The following is a 17,454-nucleotide window of genomic DNA, read 5'->3' as shown; positions in this document are numbered from 1 at the left end:
ACAAAAATCAACAAAGCTATATGAGGGAAAAGGGAGAAAAGACATCTATAACTCGTTCCTTTAAGTCAAAAATTACACCTGACATGCTGACAAACATCCATCCACACTTTAAATGTTAATCCTTCATGAGTTTATCACATCTTCATCAATGTTTTCTAAATTAAGAAGCAATTTTTATGTCATAATATGAAACGTGTGCTTTAGTGAAGTTTGTACAGCTTTAAAGTCAATGTGTCAATGACAGCTTTCTGAGTAGACTTCACCTCACTTCCACAGCTCAGCAGTGAGTCACGGTGAAGCAGAAATCCTGCAACGCTCCACCTGAATTGTGACGCTGGAAAAACCAAGCTTTGATCGCAGGAGTTTTGTTGCCTTCCTGAGGATGAGCTGGGAATCAGCGTCTTCATCTGTAAACACGAGCATCGTTTACTAAGAGTTGGAATGTGATGAAGAAAAGAAAAAGTTGTCCAGGAACTGTCCATAAGGACAAAAAAAGGGAAGGTGTCTGTCTATCTGATTAAATTATTAGATGAAGACAACCATGAGCTGACATGGAAGCTATATATAACTCTTAGTTTTTCATAAAAAATGTTAATAATATAAAATGCGTTAAATTCAGATACAGTTAAGTGTCTTTTTTGCCCTGTCTGGTGAAACAATTCAACATTAACTCTTGGTCAGAAGTTCACATGACATGAAGGTTATTTAGTTTTTGTTTTTCAGGTGTCATTGGTTCTGTAATTTGTGAACCAGCGTGTTTAGGAGGAGGGAGACACGGAGGTGAGCCGACCATCATCTCACTGCCAGCAGCAGGTCAAACAGCAGGAAGACACGTCTGAGTCCAGCCTGGAGTCCCCCTGCTGGTCTGGTGCACTTCTGTTTGCAGCTTTTTTTTTTTTTAACTTGCCGGTGTTTTGGAGCTGGTGTTTTGTTAGTGTTTCTGGTTTTTGCAGTGTTTTTCCTTTTGCTGTATATTCTCTTTACATTCATTTTTTGTGTCTGTGTGTTTTGGAGTTTGCGCCCGTCGGCCACCAAAGGAAGCACTCGGAGAGCGCAAACATCCGTCAAGGCCACAGCAGGATTAATAAATAGTGACTGAATCCGTTGCTTTTTTTGTGACGACCACAACATTTCCTGAAAATGTCATCATAGGGTTAAAACTGGGGATGTGTCATGGCTGATCTTTAAGTAAACTCTAAAATGGACACTTGAAAGCCCCTCAGTACCCCTCCTGGCGCAGCAGTGGTTAGTAGTTAAGCCCTTACCTGTGAGGACGTGGGCTGAAAGCAGGTAATGATTCATGTTGAGGCTCCACATGTTCAGACGGCTGACAGATAAAACTCCTCTCACAGACAGGAGCAGCTCCTTCACAGAGCTGGAGCTGATGCCTCCAGGAGCACCTAAAACACAACACAGACTGCAGGAGGGCGTTCCACAAAGAGGGGTTAGTTAACCCGGAGTTAGTGAAAACTCTGAGTTTTCAGTGCCAGAAAGAGAGGGGAAACTAATACAATGACCATGATGTAATAAAACTAGTACCATAGCTGTTAAGGCTGTATTGTCATCATTATTACCTTGTTTAATAAGGTTATTAGCAAAGTTTGTACACTGAACAGGTCATATTTGGCGTCACAAGCCTCTGACATTGATACTCTGTGGGCCAGAAGTTGAGAAGTTGGGAACGACTGGACTGAAGAGTTTAGGTGAGCTGTGACATCATCACAGTGTGCTTCCACTCCTGCTACACTGCGTACTCTGTATTACGAAATGGACAAGCTGTGTCTTTTTCCTGTGGTTGCCATGGTGAATCAAGGTTAAGATACTCAGTGTTGTTTGACCCCAGTATAATCAGCCATTCTGGAACCAAAAACTCAGAGTTTCCCTGCTCCGTTCTGAAATACCTCCCTGGACTTCACCTGGTGAGGTAAAGCTTACCTTCCATCAGGACCCTGAACACGTCCTTGGTGACGGGAAGTGTTGTCCCAATGACGAGCACTGAGAACAGGAACGTGCAAATCGGATCTGCCACTTTATACTCAGGCTGTGAGGAGAAATATGACACGCAACCAGAGGCAGGAAGTAAAAGTAAATGGTTGTGGCAGATCGAACTGTGCTAAGATCCTAACACAACTCAGCATCTGAATGAGCACGAAAGGCAACGGGTGATATGCATTCCTTCAAGGAAACCTGGGTTTTTCATTTAAAAAAAGGCCCTCCTGTCGCAGAGGAAACGCGGCTTTGCTAAAACTGACCCAGAAGTGGATGATGGTGGCAGCCAGGAGGACACCAACGCTCTGCAGCAGGTCACCCAACACGTGGACGAAGGCCGCCCTCACGCTCGCACTGCTGTGGTCACATCGGTGAGGCCGTTTGTCCTCCTGCGGCTGGCCGGCGGGAGTCCCGTGGCTGTGTGAGGCGCCAGACTGATGCAGGATCAGAACCATGCTGAGGTTAAAGAAGAGAGCGCCTGATCACCACTGACTGATCCCTGAAACCACACGGGAAGTTGCTCAGCACACTCACAAGATGTTGGCTCCCACAGCACAGCCTGAAGTGATGAGCATGAGCTGACTGTCAATGTCATAACCTCCATCGAGGATCCTCTGAGTGGCGGAGAAGACCAGGACGGCGGTCACGGCCCAGACCGACACCACGGAGACAAACATACCCAGAATCTCTGCGGGAACACAACCCAGGTTAACAATCCTCTGCTGATAAGATGTTCACAAACACCTATAGTTATAGTTAAATGGTAAATGAGGTGTACTTCTACTCCACCTTTCTGGCCAATCAGGCCACTCAAAGTGCTTTACAACACAATCTGTGCCCTCGTTTACCCATCCACACATTCATACAGCACTCTGAACCTCTACAAAGCTGATCTGAATAAATCATTCTACAGAGTCTAATCAGGGCTTTAGATCACATTCATACACCGATGGGACACATCGGAGACAGTGAGGGGTTCAGCGTCTCACCCAGGGACACTCTGACATGTGGCATACTGGTGGGATCAAACCTCCAACTATCTCACTGGAGGACGACTGCTCTAACCACTGATCCACCACAGCTGTTGGCTCAGTGAGCCATTCTTAAATTAAAAGCCTAACATTCCTTAAAGGAATGCATATTGCCCAACACTGACTTCGACTAAGATCATCTTATGTTAAGAAATTACAGAATTGTTTTGGTCAAACCTTGAAAATAACATTATGGTAAATGGCCTGCACTTGTATAACGCTTTATCTAGCTACATTGTAGCCACAGCTGCCCTGGGGCGGGCTGACACACCTGCACCACCGAGCCCTCTGACCAACACCAGTAGGCAAGGCGGGTGAAGTGTCTTGCCCAAGGACACAACGGCTGAGACGGATGGAGCTGGGGTTCAAACTGGCAACCTTCCGTTTAAAGGACAAACCCCTACCCCCTAAAGGTAATCAGCTGTAGAGGTACGTCCAAGAGTTACTCTCTGAAAAGTTTCCTTAAAATTTTTGTTTCACTAAAAACGGTATTGTCTTCCGTGGGAAGTGACAGGTGAAAAAATGTCATCTTTCCAGGGGTGGATGAGCCAGAAGGTTTAAGACTGCAGTGCTACATGTCAGACTCTACAGGCCTCAGCCTCCAAACGTTAACGTTTCCAAAACATTCAGACAGAATCAACATGTCGGGCTTGTTTGGATGGTTGGTAAGAGAGAAACAACAACAAGAGAAACCGAACTTTGGAAAGTGGAATCTAAATCTATTGATTAACTTTTGGATACAATCTAATTCAACATGACTGCCACAGCGATAAACACAAAAATGCCTATAACTCAGCCCATTTCACAGCTGTTGAATGAAAGGTCGCCGTGTGTAGTCGCTGAGTCATCAACACATATGCCGAGTGCGACATCTCAATGCATCATATGAGTCCTCATAACATTTTCAAGGTTTGTCCAAAATGACACCAACGTAAATGATTCTAGTTGCTTTAATCTTAGGACGTACTGAAGGTTTTTTCTCCCCGCGCTGCTTCTGCAGAAACGGACGCACAATTTGTTTCTCCTGAGAGCTCTTGGTCCCACCTGCTCTGTGCCAGCCGAAAGTCATGGTTTCTGTCTGAGGCCTGGAGGAGATCAGCAGAGAGAAGATGCTGATGACGATGCTGCCAAAGTCGGTCAGGAGATGAGCTGCGTCTGTCATGATGGCCAGACTGTGAGCGGCGTATCCACCTGCAGGGCAAACATTCCTTCAACAGGTTTTCTTCTCAGCTCTAAGCATTAGGGGGGATTCAGGTCTACTGGGACATATATAAAGGGTATTTACGCACAAAACCTCATTAAAAGTAGGAAATTTACATCAAATTTAACACAAAACCAGAGATGTGTACTACATGCAACTTTTAAATACAACCCTAATTCTGATAAAGCTGAAACATTGTGTAAATAAAACAGAATTTAATGATTTTTCACATCTCATAAACCCATATTTTATTCACAATGGAACATAGTAAACATATCAAATGTTTACACTAAGAGATTGTACCATTTTAAGGAAAAAGTAAGGTAGTTTATCCTAAAAAAAAGTCGGGTCAGGAGTAGGAAAAGGCTGTAAAGGTGAGTGGTGAGAATAGGAAACAGCTGGAGGAGCATTTTGTAACTAATCAGGTTAATTTTCAACAGATCATTAAGAGGACAGGGTATAAAAAGAGCATTTTTTGATGACAAAACTGAGTTCAGAAGCCTAAAAGGCAAGAAATGCCCCAATAAACCTGACCATTATTTATTTTAAAGTTCTCAATCTTTCAACTCAACATTTTGTGATTTGTTAAGATTTAAAAAGTCACAATTACGTGCAGTTTAAGATTCTGAGAGCTGCCAATGAATTGTGTAATAAATAAAATCAGAGATTTGTGGCAGGACATCCGTCTTCCATCTTACCAATCACTTTCCCCGTCATGAAGACTAGGCTGACGGCGCAGGCAATGAAGAGTTTCTTCCTGGCCGCACGTCTCGCTTCACGTTCAGCCCTTGACGCGTTGTCCATCTCCTGGCAGAGCTCAGACAACCGCAGGCTGTCCTCACTGTCCTCTGAATCCTCCACAGGACTGGTCCCAACAGGAAACAGGACATTTACAATAAAGAAAACCCAAACCAATATGAGCTGATAGAAGAGAGAACGTAGATGATACCATGCGAGGGGCTCCAGGTAAGTCTCAATAAGATGCTGTTTCTCTGAATCCATCGTCACCACTGCCTTATTTTAAGTTTGACAGGTCTGAAGTGTGAAAACTCGCCACCTGTTGTAACAAAGGTTATCTGTCAGAGGTGGAGCCCGGCCCGAGCCAATGGCAGCTGACCGGGCTCAGGCGCTCCGGTCCCCGAGACAAGACGTTTCCAGTAAAGCTCAAGTTTATTTCATCGAACAGTTGTTGCTTTATTTTACGGACAATTTAGTAACATTTACAAGTGAAAAGAAAGGGGACACATTTGGGAATGATGAAACTATAAAAACAACTTTTAATTTTCTTACTTTTAATTAAAAAAAAAAAAAAACCTCCACACACCAAAAAAAAAAGATAAGTAAAACAAGATAATACAGCTCAGTACTTTCCTGGTACATACGAGGACCAAACTGTATTATGAAGTGACTTGTTACCCAGTATGTAGTCGGTAAGTAAAGTACCCAGTACATACCAGGTACACCAAAGTACCAGGTGAGTGCTCGGCAAACACCTGCTACGTACATAGCAAGAACTTGGATGACATTAGGAGGTACGTATACAATAAGTACTTGGTACATATGTGATAAGTACTGGGTACATACAAGTAACTTCGTAATACAGCCTGGTTCACACACATTTCGGGTACGGATGGAGACAGGGTTGTATTGTCTATTGCTATAAAAACATAAAGAACATTATTATATTCAGATAGTTATGTGAGGTTTGTCAAGTATCATCTCTGGCACTTTTTAAATACGTTAAGATACTCAGATTGTCCAGATATACAAATTCAATTTGGCTGCCTAACTAACACAGTACTACTAACAATACCAGATTTGTACATAATACATCCAAATGAAAAAGAAAAGTAATCTAATACATAAAATATAAACAAACCTAGAGAGAAATATATTAACAACGCAAGTTTACATTCATAAAAACTCTGATCAAAAACACATCTCTGAATGCTTCCAGAGAAGAAATCTGGAAAGAAATTATTGTGTTTGGTCTCATGTTCAGTGAACTAACCAACAATCCATCCATCCAGTTAGAACTTTTCTTTGCCCGTTGTTTTATCTACCTTATACTAAAAGTAAAAGGGAAAGAATCCTGTTACTACACTAAAGATGAGCTTTGGAAGTGTTAGGTTCTCCGGCTTCCCTCCTCTGCAGTTATCTGGAAATATCAGTTTAGGACTTCTGGTAACCAGTGAAGTCCGACGAAGCCATCTAGTGCCACATTTGGTTGTTGGTTAGAATTAAACTAGCCTAATAAATAAGGTGTTCAGTCGTTTCGAAGCAGATCTGATCTTTTTAATGGTTTGGTTCGAATCCGATCAAACTCATTTTACATGGAGTCAACATGAAAAGTCTCTACAACCTCTAAAATATGAGAGAGAAAAAGACGCAGACTTAAAAAGCTATATTTTTTTTCATTAAAATATGTTATCACATTAACAACTACTGCTGCCTGACAGGAACATTTGCAGCGGCGAACGATTGCATTTAATCACAACACGATCTGTACATTTATCCTAAACCTGATCACCTGTGTGAAAACCTAACAGGTGACACCTTTTACTTTATTCATTTATTTTTAATTCTACAGTAAATTATCATGAGCAGCAAAACTGAGGTGGTGAGCATCAAAAACAATCTGAAAAACCTGAGTTAGCTGGTTAAACAAACCTTTACGAGTCGAGGACCAAAACGGTCTCAGACCATTATGGCAACTGTTAGACTTTGAATACTAACATGTTAGTTTAAAGTGCACAAGAGAACCAATTATTCTAAAGATCAGTGGTTTTGATCCGCATGGCTTTGTCTCTGCAGTACACGGGCTTCCCAAAACTTATAAAAGCCTAAAAAAAAAAAAGACAAATGAGACTTAAATCAAAAGACAAACCACTGAATTAAAACAAACCAAACGCATGTGGAAATCTCAGTCCCATACTTAATTCACGTAAACACAGAAGGTCTGATTGGAATGTTTTCAGTACGTCAGGTTTTTCTTTTTTTTCCCCCCAAGAAAAACAAATCGATGAGCTGCTGCTGAGGACCTGCTTTTAGCAAGAAGTCCGATATCTGATCTCGCCTCGTCGCAGACTGATTTACGGATTGGGTGGTTCACTCTACAGCTGACAGAACGATGGGCGTCCCTTCGGGGCTTGACGTGCCGTTGGTTGCATGAGGCTGAACCACAATCGGAGTGTTTACATCTGCAGAACCAAAACAAAAAAAAACAACAGTTTAGAAAGAAAACAAAAAACATTCTAGCTTCTCTTGTTAATGCTTCTAATTGATCATTTTCCTCAGAGAATGATTTATTAAACTATAAATCCCAGAAGAGTAACATATACAAACCGTATGACAGAAAAGCAACAAAAAAACCCGATGAATTATTTAGCCCTTTAGCTAACAGACAAGTAAAAATAACAAACTTTACTACAATTAGTTAATGGCAAAGTGTTAAACAAATATAATAATATGTTAGCACACAGATTGTGTTGGGGATCAGTGTCAGCTACTACCACACCAAATCTTAGCTCAAAATCTGTAAAACTGACTGAGTGACAGCCATTTTTTGTGTTTTTGAATGTTAGCCGACTGTAGAAGCCACCTTGAATAGACTGACTCCAAAAAGGTAATCAGCTGTATATGTACATCCAATGACTACTTTCAGAGAGTTTCATTAAGATTCTTCTGGTGACTCAGAAGATATTTTGCTAACAGACACAAACACAAACCGAGGCAAAGAAAACTATAATCGCTTTGTCTTTTGGTCGAGGCGATAAAAAAAAAAAGAAGTTTAAAGATGTCTGCAGACAGCAGCAGAAGACAGTGCTCAAGATGACATATGGAAAACAAATCCAGGTAAGCAAGAGTAGGAAAGACAAGCAGCATCAAGATAAATTATTCATAAATGCAGTTTTTCCACAAAGAAAAAGAATGCATAACATAAAGCAAGTTGCCGAAGTTTACACCCCAATTACTTTTCTCTCCATTTTGTTGGAATTAAATTAGTCTCTACTAATTCAGACAACCTAATTACCACTTTGAAGAAGCAAAATACAACCCCAATTCCAAAAAAAGTTAGTCCATGGTGTAAAATGTAAAGAAAAACAACAATAATTTGCAAATCTCAAAAACAGATTTTTTTTTATGAAACAAAAAAGATTTCAAATGTTTAATTTAGGAAATTGTATCCATTCATCCATCTGATGGCAGCAAAACGTAAAAAAGTGGGCAGGGGCAACAAAGACTGTAAAAGTAAGTGGTACGAATAAGAAACAGCTGGAGGAGAATTTTGCAACTAATTAGATTAATTGTCAACAGGTCATTAAAAGGACTGGGTATAAAAAGAGGATTTTAGAGAGGCTGAGTCTGTCAGAAGTAAAGACGGGCAGAGGTTCAGTCTACCAAAAGCTGGGTCTAAAAATAGTGGAACAATTCAAATTATCATCAAAATATTTCAAGAATCTGCAGAAATCTCTGTGTTCAAAGGACAAAACTGAAAGTCAGTATTGGATGTCTGTGATCTCGGGGCCCTCAGGGGCCACTGCATTAAAACCAGGTCTGATTCTGTTCTGGACATCACTGCATGGACTCAGGAACACTTCCACAGATCATTGTCTGTAAACACAGTTCACTGTACCATCCACTAATGCTGCTTAAAGCTCTATCAGGCAAAGAAGAAGCCAGATGTGAACACCATCCAGAAACACTGCTGTCTTCTCTGGACCAAAGCTCATTTAAGATGGACTGAGGGACAGAGGAGAACTGATCTGTGGTCAGAGGAATCAAAATTTGAAATTCGTTTGGTAAATCATGGACGCCACATCCTCCACACTAAAACAGAGAGGGATCATTCAGCCTGTTATCAGCACACAGTTTAAAAGCCTGCCTCTCTGATGGTATGGGGGTGCATTAGTGCCTCTGGCATGAGTGGCTGACACATCTGGAAAGGCACCATCAATGCAGAAAAGTATATACAGGTTTTAGAACATATGCTCTTATACAGATGATGTATTTTTCAGAGCAGACCTTGCAGAGTTCATCAAGACGATGTTAAACCTCAGACTGCATCATTCCAGCAGCATGGCTTCATAGTAGAAGAGTCCAGGAGCTGAACTGACCTGCCTGCAGTCCAGACCTCTCACCATTAAAGACTCAGGACTGTTGAGCAGCTAGAATCCTCCATCAGACCAGAATGGGACAAAATTCCCTCTAAAACCTCCAGCAGCTGCTCTCCTCAGTTCCTGGATGTTTACAGACTGATGGTAAAAGAAGAGGAGAGGCTTCACAGAGGAAACATGGACCTGGAACAACTTTGAGATGTGCTGCTGCCATCAAACTGAAAATTATTTTTTTTGTTAAGAATTGTGCAATTTCTTGTTTAAACATCTAATATGTTTACTATGTTTTACTGTGAATAAATATGGGTTTATGAGATTTGCAGATCATTGCATTCTGTTTTTATTTACATTTCACAAACGTCCCAACTTTATCTGAAATGGGGCTGAACAGGGATAACTCTCCTCGTGATCTTGGTCCATCTAATCTGGACTTTTTGTCCGTTCTTCATGTCCAAACGTCTCCAGCTCCTTCAGGTTGGACGGGTGCTGCTTGTGTCCAACAGTCTTTAAAATCAAACCAGAGATTTTCAGCTGGACTGAGGTCTGGATCATTCCAGGACCTTTAACTGGTTCTCCTTAAACCAGTGGAGTGTTTCTTCAGCAGAGAGTTTAGGCTCTACCATTAAAGCATTAATGCAGAGAGATAACCTTGAAGAGGTGAGCCAGGTGAGTCAAGGAGCACAAAGCAGTAGTATTTGTCTGGAGAGGAAAGACTTTTACCTGGGGTTTCAGAAGGGCCCGGCTGTAAAACTATTACACGATCTCCTGCTGTAAAAGAGAGTTTTACATTAAGAAAATTCACTGTCCTATCAAAAGTTGCTTTTGCCTTGAGAGGTATAGAAAAAAGGGTTAGGATAAGAACATGCATGCTGTTTGTTGCCAGTAAATGAATAATATGTGCTGAATTACTTATTGACCAGGAGCAACTTAGTTGAGTATTTTTAAATTGTTATGCAAAGAAAAGCTGCTGGTTCCAGCATCAAATTCAGTATATGTAAAGGTAATTACCAAAAACAGTACAAGCAGAGATATTTTTCAAAAATCAATGAAAGCTCAATGAAAGCTTTTCTAAACAATGTCAAAGCAGCAGCAGTGACATCAATGTTATTGTTCTCTTACTTCTCTGAAGATATTAGAGGAACCAGTAAAAAGGAATCCTGTCTGACAACAGAAGATGTTGTGCAATGTAAAAATGGACAGATCCAAACACTGATAATAAAAGGAAAAATGTTACCACGTGGTCAAAATACTATTTATATTTATTAGGAGAGCTACGTGAGGCTGACAAATTGATTTTGCTGTCATAATGTTCCACACAGCAACAAAAACACTGAATAAATAAACTTAACGACTAGGATTTGGTGACTGGATGAATGTGTCAGTTATCAGCTACTGGAGTCCATGTTTGTTTGTTTGTTTGGTCTTTTTTAAAAGACAGATTTTTCCACTTTAACTTGTTTACATTTCCCTTAAAAGGTTTGAGCTGTAAAAAAAGTACAACCTTAATCTAAATCTGAACACGCTGTAAAACGCTTCACACTTTGAGCTGCTGTCTGTAGGCGCTTTCAGTTTTTTACTCAGCAAAGATGTGCCGAACTTAACGGTTTAAATCAACAGCAACTTGGGTGAAAAGGTCATCTAATAAAATTTTTTTACAAATGACAAGATTTAGAAGAAATATTTGTTTTAGTTGATCATAATGTAGGCAGCTGCGTAAAAACTAAAAAAAAAAAAAAGAACAGTCACTCGTTTTGTTGCTTACAACTATTTCTTAATGACCGTAAAACTGAAAATGGACTCTGGTATCATTTTAAGGTCAATCAAGGCACAAAATCTAGGAGCCAATACATGGATCGCAAAAAAAATGTATTGCTCTGTGGTTAAAAAGCACTTTTCAACAGCCAAATTTATCATATTTTCCAGACTATAAGGCGCACTTAAAAGCCTTCAATTTTCTCAAAAAACAGTTTGCCTTATAATCCGGAGCGCCTTATATATGTAAGAAGTTGTAATGTTTTAGTACGACTTTAGTAAACTACAAAGCTGCACCGCTTGCAGCATTAAAGCTCAGTTATAGTCGCGCCTACACGCGAGCGGTGCAGGCGTTTATACTTGATGCTTACATCGGTGCAGTATTCTCTGAAAAGACGGGACTGTTTTGTTTCGCTTAATGCGCCTTACAGTCCGGTGCGCCTTATATATGAAGTTTGAAAATGGACCTTTCATTGACAGTGAGCCTTATAATCCAGTACGCCCTGTAGTGCTGAAAATACAGTAATAAAATGGCCCATAATTTCAAAAACAAGAAGGTAAAATACTGTACAAAGCACTATGATGACGAGTTCTCCCTCACAGATTAAACAGGTGGAGTTAATTATTAGCACCGTGAGGCCCCACAACAGCTTTCCTGATCAACTATCAGCTGTTACAAACTGTTCAACAATCAATCATATATTACTGTTAGCAGTAAAAGCTGTGGTGATGGTTTCCTCCTGCACCCTGCGGAGCTCATTCCATCATTTCAGGCATGACAAGGCTTAAGGGATTCAAACCTCCATTTTCCCAATCAGTTCTTATTCATTGTTATTTGTTGCTGGATTTGAGGTTTTGTCCAAAACAACGAAGCCATTATTAGATTTATTATCGGATCTGACACCAATTGTTTGTGACGCCTTTCATCCTCTCCAGGAAGAGAAGTTGTTTAAAGACATTTTCCTGCTGGCTCCAACTTTCAAAGACATTTGTGTTGTGATAATAAGGGCATCGTGTTAGAAGTTAATCACATGTTTGTTCCCTGCCTGGAGCTGCTATATGGTTTCTGGTTTATTTCTTGTCAAGTGTTTGGAGTACCTCCTTCGTTTAAAGCAAAGGTAATCCAAAATCAGTGACCTGGTTTTCTTTTTGGCCACAAATAACAGACTTCTACTTTTGTGAAGAGCATGGTGATTATACAGTCCGCCCCTCCTCCAAAACACAAACAAACACGATTAAACAAAACAGCAAATATATCACCAATTGTTGGTTGCTGGACTGAGAATGGCCGATCGAAGAATTTTAGCCCATCGCCCAACCTTATTTGCCACTTTATCTCAAAGTGCTGACTGGGGAACAATGCTCCAGTGATGGAGAATGCTGCTCTACAACTGCGTAACAACAAATCAAGCTGTCACAATAAATTCCACTCTTCAGCCAACATTTCACAGTGGCCTTCATCTACTGTACACCCTGAACGAAGTGCAAAACGACAAAGCGCCTCACCTGGTTCCTGTTCTCCTGTGTCTTCCTCCAGATCCTCAGGGTCCATGTAGGGGAAGTTGTCCCTGTCTTCGGGACCTTTACATTTCCCACAGCAGAAACAGCAGCAGCAGCAACAGCAGCAGCCGGTGAGAATAGTGCAGCAAATTAAAAGGGTCTAAAAGGGAGAAATGTCAAATGTCATTTAAGACACACTGGCACACCTAAGAGCTGCACGCTTTGTCTTCCGGACGTTGCTACTATACAAACCTTGAACCAGCACTTGGACATGAGGAAATAATATTTGGCGCCTTCTTCACCGAACTGCTCGGCTGCAAACAGGCCGAACGAGCCGTATTCATCGTAGATTTTACGTTTGTTCTCATCGCTGAGGATGGAGTTGGCATTGTTGATCTCCTTAAATCGCTCAGCCGCTTCTGGGTTATCCGGGTTCTTATCGGGGTGATGCCTCAATGCCAATTTCCTGGAGAAACAGAAAAAAAAAAACCCCGAGAGGTATCTTTTAGTAATTCAGACATTTTTATCAACTACCAGAAGGACACCCACTGTTACCAGGTTGGGAGAAAAAGTCTGTTTTCAGGACAAACGCTCTGACATTCTAGCCAGCTGTGCAGAAGTGAGAAAGAGCAGTATTTGACTCATCTCTAAAGCTCTAATTTTTTCTTGCTAAGGTTCTTTTCCCTCATTTTTACCAACCACCAAAGAAGGCAAAGGGGCCATACTGTTTTTGCTTGTGTCTGTGTGTGTTTGTTTGCCTGTCTATTAGCAAAATACCCAACAGACAGACAAACAAATATCTGAATTTTCCATCACAGAAACAGAGGTAAGTGAAGCTGAGTCTGTCGCCATGGTAACAGACTCTGAACTAAACCTGCTCGCTGGCAGGTTGGCCCCGAGCTTCTACTGGTCCCCTCCCACCTGAAGCGAACGATCCAACATGTGTTGCTCATTTTTAATCAATCCGACTGATACAGAAACAGGATTACTTCTTTAAAACATGTTGTTGGAATGGTCGCTTTTTAACAAATTCACTCATCTCAGTAACTTTTACTGACTTCCTATATCCAACGTAACACACTGCTTGTGCAAACATGAGCTCACAAAGTGAATTTTGTGAAATTTGCTGAAATTATTTTGCTTAAGAAAACATTTAAACATTCAAACCACAAAGATAAGTTCAAATAATTCCCATATGTTTGATCTTCTTTGTTCTCTACAAGTACAAATGCAATAGTTAGGATTTGTAATATTGTTCCAACAATTAAACACCTTTCTACAATGAAATCCTCCCGCTTTAACTGGAGTTCCCTGAATCTGTCCCATTATAGAATTACATTTTCTGTGTTTTTAATAATCCTAACGAGATGCTGCCTGTATACCTGCTTTTGTTGGATCTCTGTTCTGGAGCTTGTATGATAGGATCAGCTCCTTATGCCTAACTTATGGTGGCGATCATCTTGACGAAGATTGTTTGGCGTTTATTAGCATTTTTAGTAACCATTACATTAATGAAAAAAATTGTACGATGCAAAGCAACAATCTCTGGTAGGGAAGTAATCTGCAGAATTCTTTACACTTACAAGCTCATAAATTAAAGTATTGTTTAAAGAATAAAGTGTTAGGATCAAACCTGTTGTCAACAAACATTCTGGAGTCAAACAAATTACAGTACAAGCAGAAAACCATCTAAAAAGGTGGCAGTATATAAATCTAGAGTTTAAAGAAACTTATTATTTGTTACAGAAGTCCAACCAAGTAGGTTTTTACCTCTGTTTCTGTAATCAAATATTCACAATAAAATCCGTTTATAGTTTTGAGAATCACATCACCCTGTGACAATCACGTAAACATCCAACTGACCTTAAAAAGCACAAAGATGGCTATAATTCAGTTAATTTCACAGATATTGTGCTATATCTGCTGGTTTCCCTGGATAGATTGGTTTTTATAATGTATGTGAACGTTTTTGAGATGACATTTGTTGTGACTTGGCGTGAAATAAATAAACTGAATTGAATTTAATTAAGATTTGGTGTGGTCGTAGCTGAGATTCAGTCATAGCACATACTCCAAGAGCTACTCTCTGTGCGAGATCTTTGCTTGAAACTTTGGCATTAACTGCTGGAGTCAATCCTGCTTGTCTGTTTTATATATATTATAGTGTTTTCATCTTTAAACTCTCAACAACAACGTAAAACCACAATATTTAATTGAAAGGACAAGATGAAAGGAGTTCTAAATCACTGTGGACTGGAAAAATAAAAACCTCAAACAATTCCCTTTTTAAAAATAAGCATTTGGTTTGTTGGGTTCATTGTTTTCTGTTTTCTTGTGTTTGAAAGTGCATTATAGTCAATTCTCAGAACAAAAAGTGAAATATTAGTCACTTTTCTTCAAAAACAGTCACTAAAAACTGGCTGGAGACCCTTGAAGTGAAAATCTTTTGTTTTTTTTTTCAAAAATCTGACCCACACGACCACGGATGGTCTGATAAACTGGGTAGCTGTCAGTCGCTAAAACTGATTCACAGAAGGTTAGATTTAAATGTGATCGGATGTTAATTATATCCACTCTATACCCCCTTAACTAAGTCCCATTTCCTTCGATACATGAATAAATCAACAGCATTTTTTTCCCTTTGAAAACACTTGTTTTATAAATAGTTACAAAAAAAAATCTAGTTTTAGGTATTTCTTTTATCATATCTATGATGCTGTAATTATTGTGAAGCACTTTGATCAGCTGAAGTTGTTGTAAATGTGCTATATAAATAAATTTTGAGTCCTTTTTTACCATAAAATTGAATAAAAATAAGACATTTGGTAAATCAAAATATAAAAAACATCCTTACTATTGCACATTAAAAAAAAGATTTTCTTAAATCCTTTTTTCTGTCAAATCCAAAATTATATATATATAAAAAAATATCACTCTTAAAATCTGTAAAATGTCCATCTGCAGCAACCTCTTAAACTCACGGACCAAAATTATACCATTCTTAAGCTGAACTTGTGGGCCCAAGGAAGTCACTTTGAAGGCTGCAAATGGCCCGCGAGCCACACTTCGGACACCCGTGCTCTAAGCGCCTGTGTTTAAAGCTTTAGACATTAAGCATTTAGCGTCAACTTTGTTTGCAAAGTGATTTACCTCTGAAGAGAGTTTAATTAACATCTACAGCTAAAGGAAGGAAAAGTGGCTGTGGTCAGCTTTACAGACACCGACCTAAAATCTGATGAGGCAGTAGCTGAGAGTCATCCACAGCACAAACTCTGAGGGCGACAAATTGTGCTGTCACGAGAGGAAGCGTAACATTATTTCCAGGGTTGGACCGAGACGACGACAACAACTCCATTTTCCCCCCTCAACACAAGAAGATGCCACCTGGAAGTGCTCTGTGTGTGACTTTTACAGGCTGTGGTGGCACTTCCTGTACCTGACATGATTGGCTTTGATTACCTCCCCCTTCAACGTGACTCTCTGTGGTTCTCAGAAACACTTGCTCAAACATGTATGTGGGTGGTTAACATTCACTCCTCTCAGCACTTCCCTGCAGGTAATAAACACACCTGTAGGCCCTTTTAATCTCGTCGGGGGACGCTCCTTTCTCCAGGCCCAGGACTATGTACAAGCTCTCTCCTGCTCTTGACAGTCTCCTCTGATCCATGATTCACAATATGGCTGCCACATAAATGAGAAAAAACAACAACATATTACTTATAACACACGAACAAATACTCTGAAAGAGGCTGGAGGTAAATAAGCAAACTTCAGGTGAGGAAGTAGTCGAGTCATACAGCCTTATAGTGAAACTAAAAGTTCAGGAGTAAACTTTAATTTATTAGTCCGTGTCGAGCATTTTACTAGTTTTATCAGCTTTGTGTTACCCATGCGGGGACCAGCCCTCGTTAACCTGTTAACTAGTACAGCTAGTTAGCAGCTTAACCAACTCCATAAGTCAGTCGTCCGTAAACCGGTAGAGTTCAGCTGTAAAACAGAATAAAGTTCACGTACCGACAGAAAATAAATGTGTCTGTTTCCCGTCGAGTCATGGAGTCCGGCAGCTGCCACCTCACTGACTTTACCTTCAAGTCCTGAGGTTTATTCAACAAGCAGAAGTCTCACTCAACTTTCCGCAAACTCCTCCTCTGGAGACTCGGAGAGAAAGGAATTCTGGGTAAAAAAAAAAAAAAAAAATGGCGCGAGAGAAGTTTCAGCACAGACATGATGTCTGTAAATATGTCTGAGAGTGGATTTTCTGCTTATCCATGAGCGGGACACTCATTTCTTGGAGTTCTCACACACTTTGTTTTTCGCTAAAAAAAAAAAAAACCACTCACGCACACGGGCTGGAGCACAGTAGGGGCCAATTTAGAGACTTTGTATGTTATAAGTCCACGAATAAATAAGATTTATTTACATTAACAGGTGAAAAATGGGGGGGTGTAATGTGTCTGCATACCCCTCAGAGAGTAGGTAGTTGCACTCCTGCATGTCCACTTTGCAAATTAATCATTCTTGTACAAAACTGCTGCTGATCCCGTCCTGGATTACAAAGCGGGATGTAAATATAATGTAAATCTAAATTTAATATATTGCTTTTTTACTGACACTGTAGCGCTAATATAAATCCCTGTGGTTCCAACCCTGGATAAAAGAGGAGGGTTGAATGTAGAGCTGGCAATTCCACGACACAAAACTGTCTTCTGGTGAAATTTCATATTCTAACAAATTAATTTATGTAGTGTGGGTTCAGGCAAAGCATTAAAGTTAATTTGTAGTTCTAAACATATTTTGAGTGGTTTTTTTACTCCTTTTTTGTCTTGCCAAAGTTGATATTCCTCCCTCCTACAGCCTGATCAAT

At 40.1% G+C, this 17,454-nt stretch overlaps 2 protein-coding genes across 4 annotated transcripts; both read right to left on the bottom strand.

Moving 5' to 3' along the window:
* Positions 1 to 42: 42 nt before the first annotated feature.
* LOC108239056 (zinc transporter 2-like) lies at positions 43 to 5,886 on the bottom strand. Its single transcript, XM_017421517.3, has 7 exons — positions 4,920 to 5,886; positions 4,065 to 4,211; positions 2,524 to 2,677; positions 2,253 to 2,445; positions 1,936 to 2,041; positions 1,266 to 1,400; positions 43 to 407 (listed from the first exon to the last, which is right to left on the bottom strand). The coding sequence occupies exons 1-7, from the start codon at positions 5,221 to 5,223 to the stop codon at positions 289 to 291; spliced, it is 1,158 nt and encodes a 385-aa protein (XP_017277006.2). The 5' UTR covers positions 5,224 to 5,886; the 3' UTR covers positions 43 to 288.
* A 917-nt stretch (positions 5,887 to 6,803) lies between these two features.
* dnajc5gb (DnaJ (Hsp40) homolog, subfamily C, member 5 gamma b) lies at positions 6,804 to 16,758 on the bottom strand. Of its 3 annotated transcripts, none has more exons than XM_017421612.3 (6): positions 16,605 to 16,758; positions 16,160 to 16,271; positions 12,843 to 13,056; positions 12,597 to 12,750; positions 10,059 to 10,106; positions 6,804 to 7,421 (listed from the first exon to the last, which is right to left on the bottom strand). In XM_017421612.3, the coding sequence occupies exons 2-6, from the start codon at positions 16,255 to 16,257 to the stop codon at positions 7,330 to 7,332; spliced, it is 606 nt and encodes a 201-aa protein (XP_017277101.1). In that variant the 5' UTR covers positions 16,258 to 16,271; positions 16,605 to 16,758; the 3' UTR covers positions 6,804 to 7,329. The 3 variants fall into 3 exon arrangements, with proteins under 3 accessions (XP_017277101.1, XP_017277102.1, XP_017277103.1); XM_017421613.3 differs by having other exon boundaries at positions 10,059 to 10,103; XM_017421614.3 differs by lacking the exon at positions 10,059 to 10,106.
* Positions 16,759 to 17,454: the final 696 nt, after the last annotated feature.

Source organism: Kryptolebias marmoratus, linkage group LG10, assembly GCF_001649575.2.
Source record: "Kryptolebias marmoratus isolate JLee-2015 linkage group LG10, ASM164957v2, whole genome shotgun sequence".
Classification (NCBI taxonomy): Eukaryota; Metazoa; Chordata; class Actinopteri; order Cyprinodontiformes; family Rivulidae; genus Kryptolebias; species Kryptolebias marmoratus.
The sequence above is the reverse complement of the archived record's forward strand: the minus strand, read 5'-3'. Positions and strand labels throughout refer to the sequence as shown.

Bases quoted from the DNA above. Each gene is read 5' to 3' on its own strand.
- LOC108239056 (XM_017421517.3), bottom strand. From the start codon at position 5,223: ATGGATTCAGAGAAACAGCATCTTATTGAGACTTACCTGGAGCCCCTC. The intron at 2,678-4,064 runs GTGGGACCAAGA...GTGTTCCCGCAG, and splicing joins TTTCGGCTGGCACAGAGCAG to AGATTCTGGGTATGTTTGTC. The intron at 1,401-1,935 runs GTAAGCTTTACC...GTTGTGTTTTAG, and splicing joins GTTCAGGGTCCTGATGGAAG to GTGCTCCTGGAGGCATCAGC.
- dnajc5gb (XM_017421612.3), bottom strand. From the start codon at position 16,257: ATGGATCAGAGGAGACTGTCAAGAGCAGGAGAGAGCTTGTACATAGTC. The intron at 10,107-12,596 runs GTGAGGCGCTTT...TCTCTTTTACAG, and splicing joins CACAGGAGAACAGGAACCAG to CAGGAGATCGTGTAATAGTT. The intron at 7,422-10,058 runs GTAAAAGTCTTT...TTGGTTCTGCAG, and splicing joins GGGCCCTTCTGAAACCCCAG to ATGTAAACACTCCGATTGTG.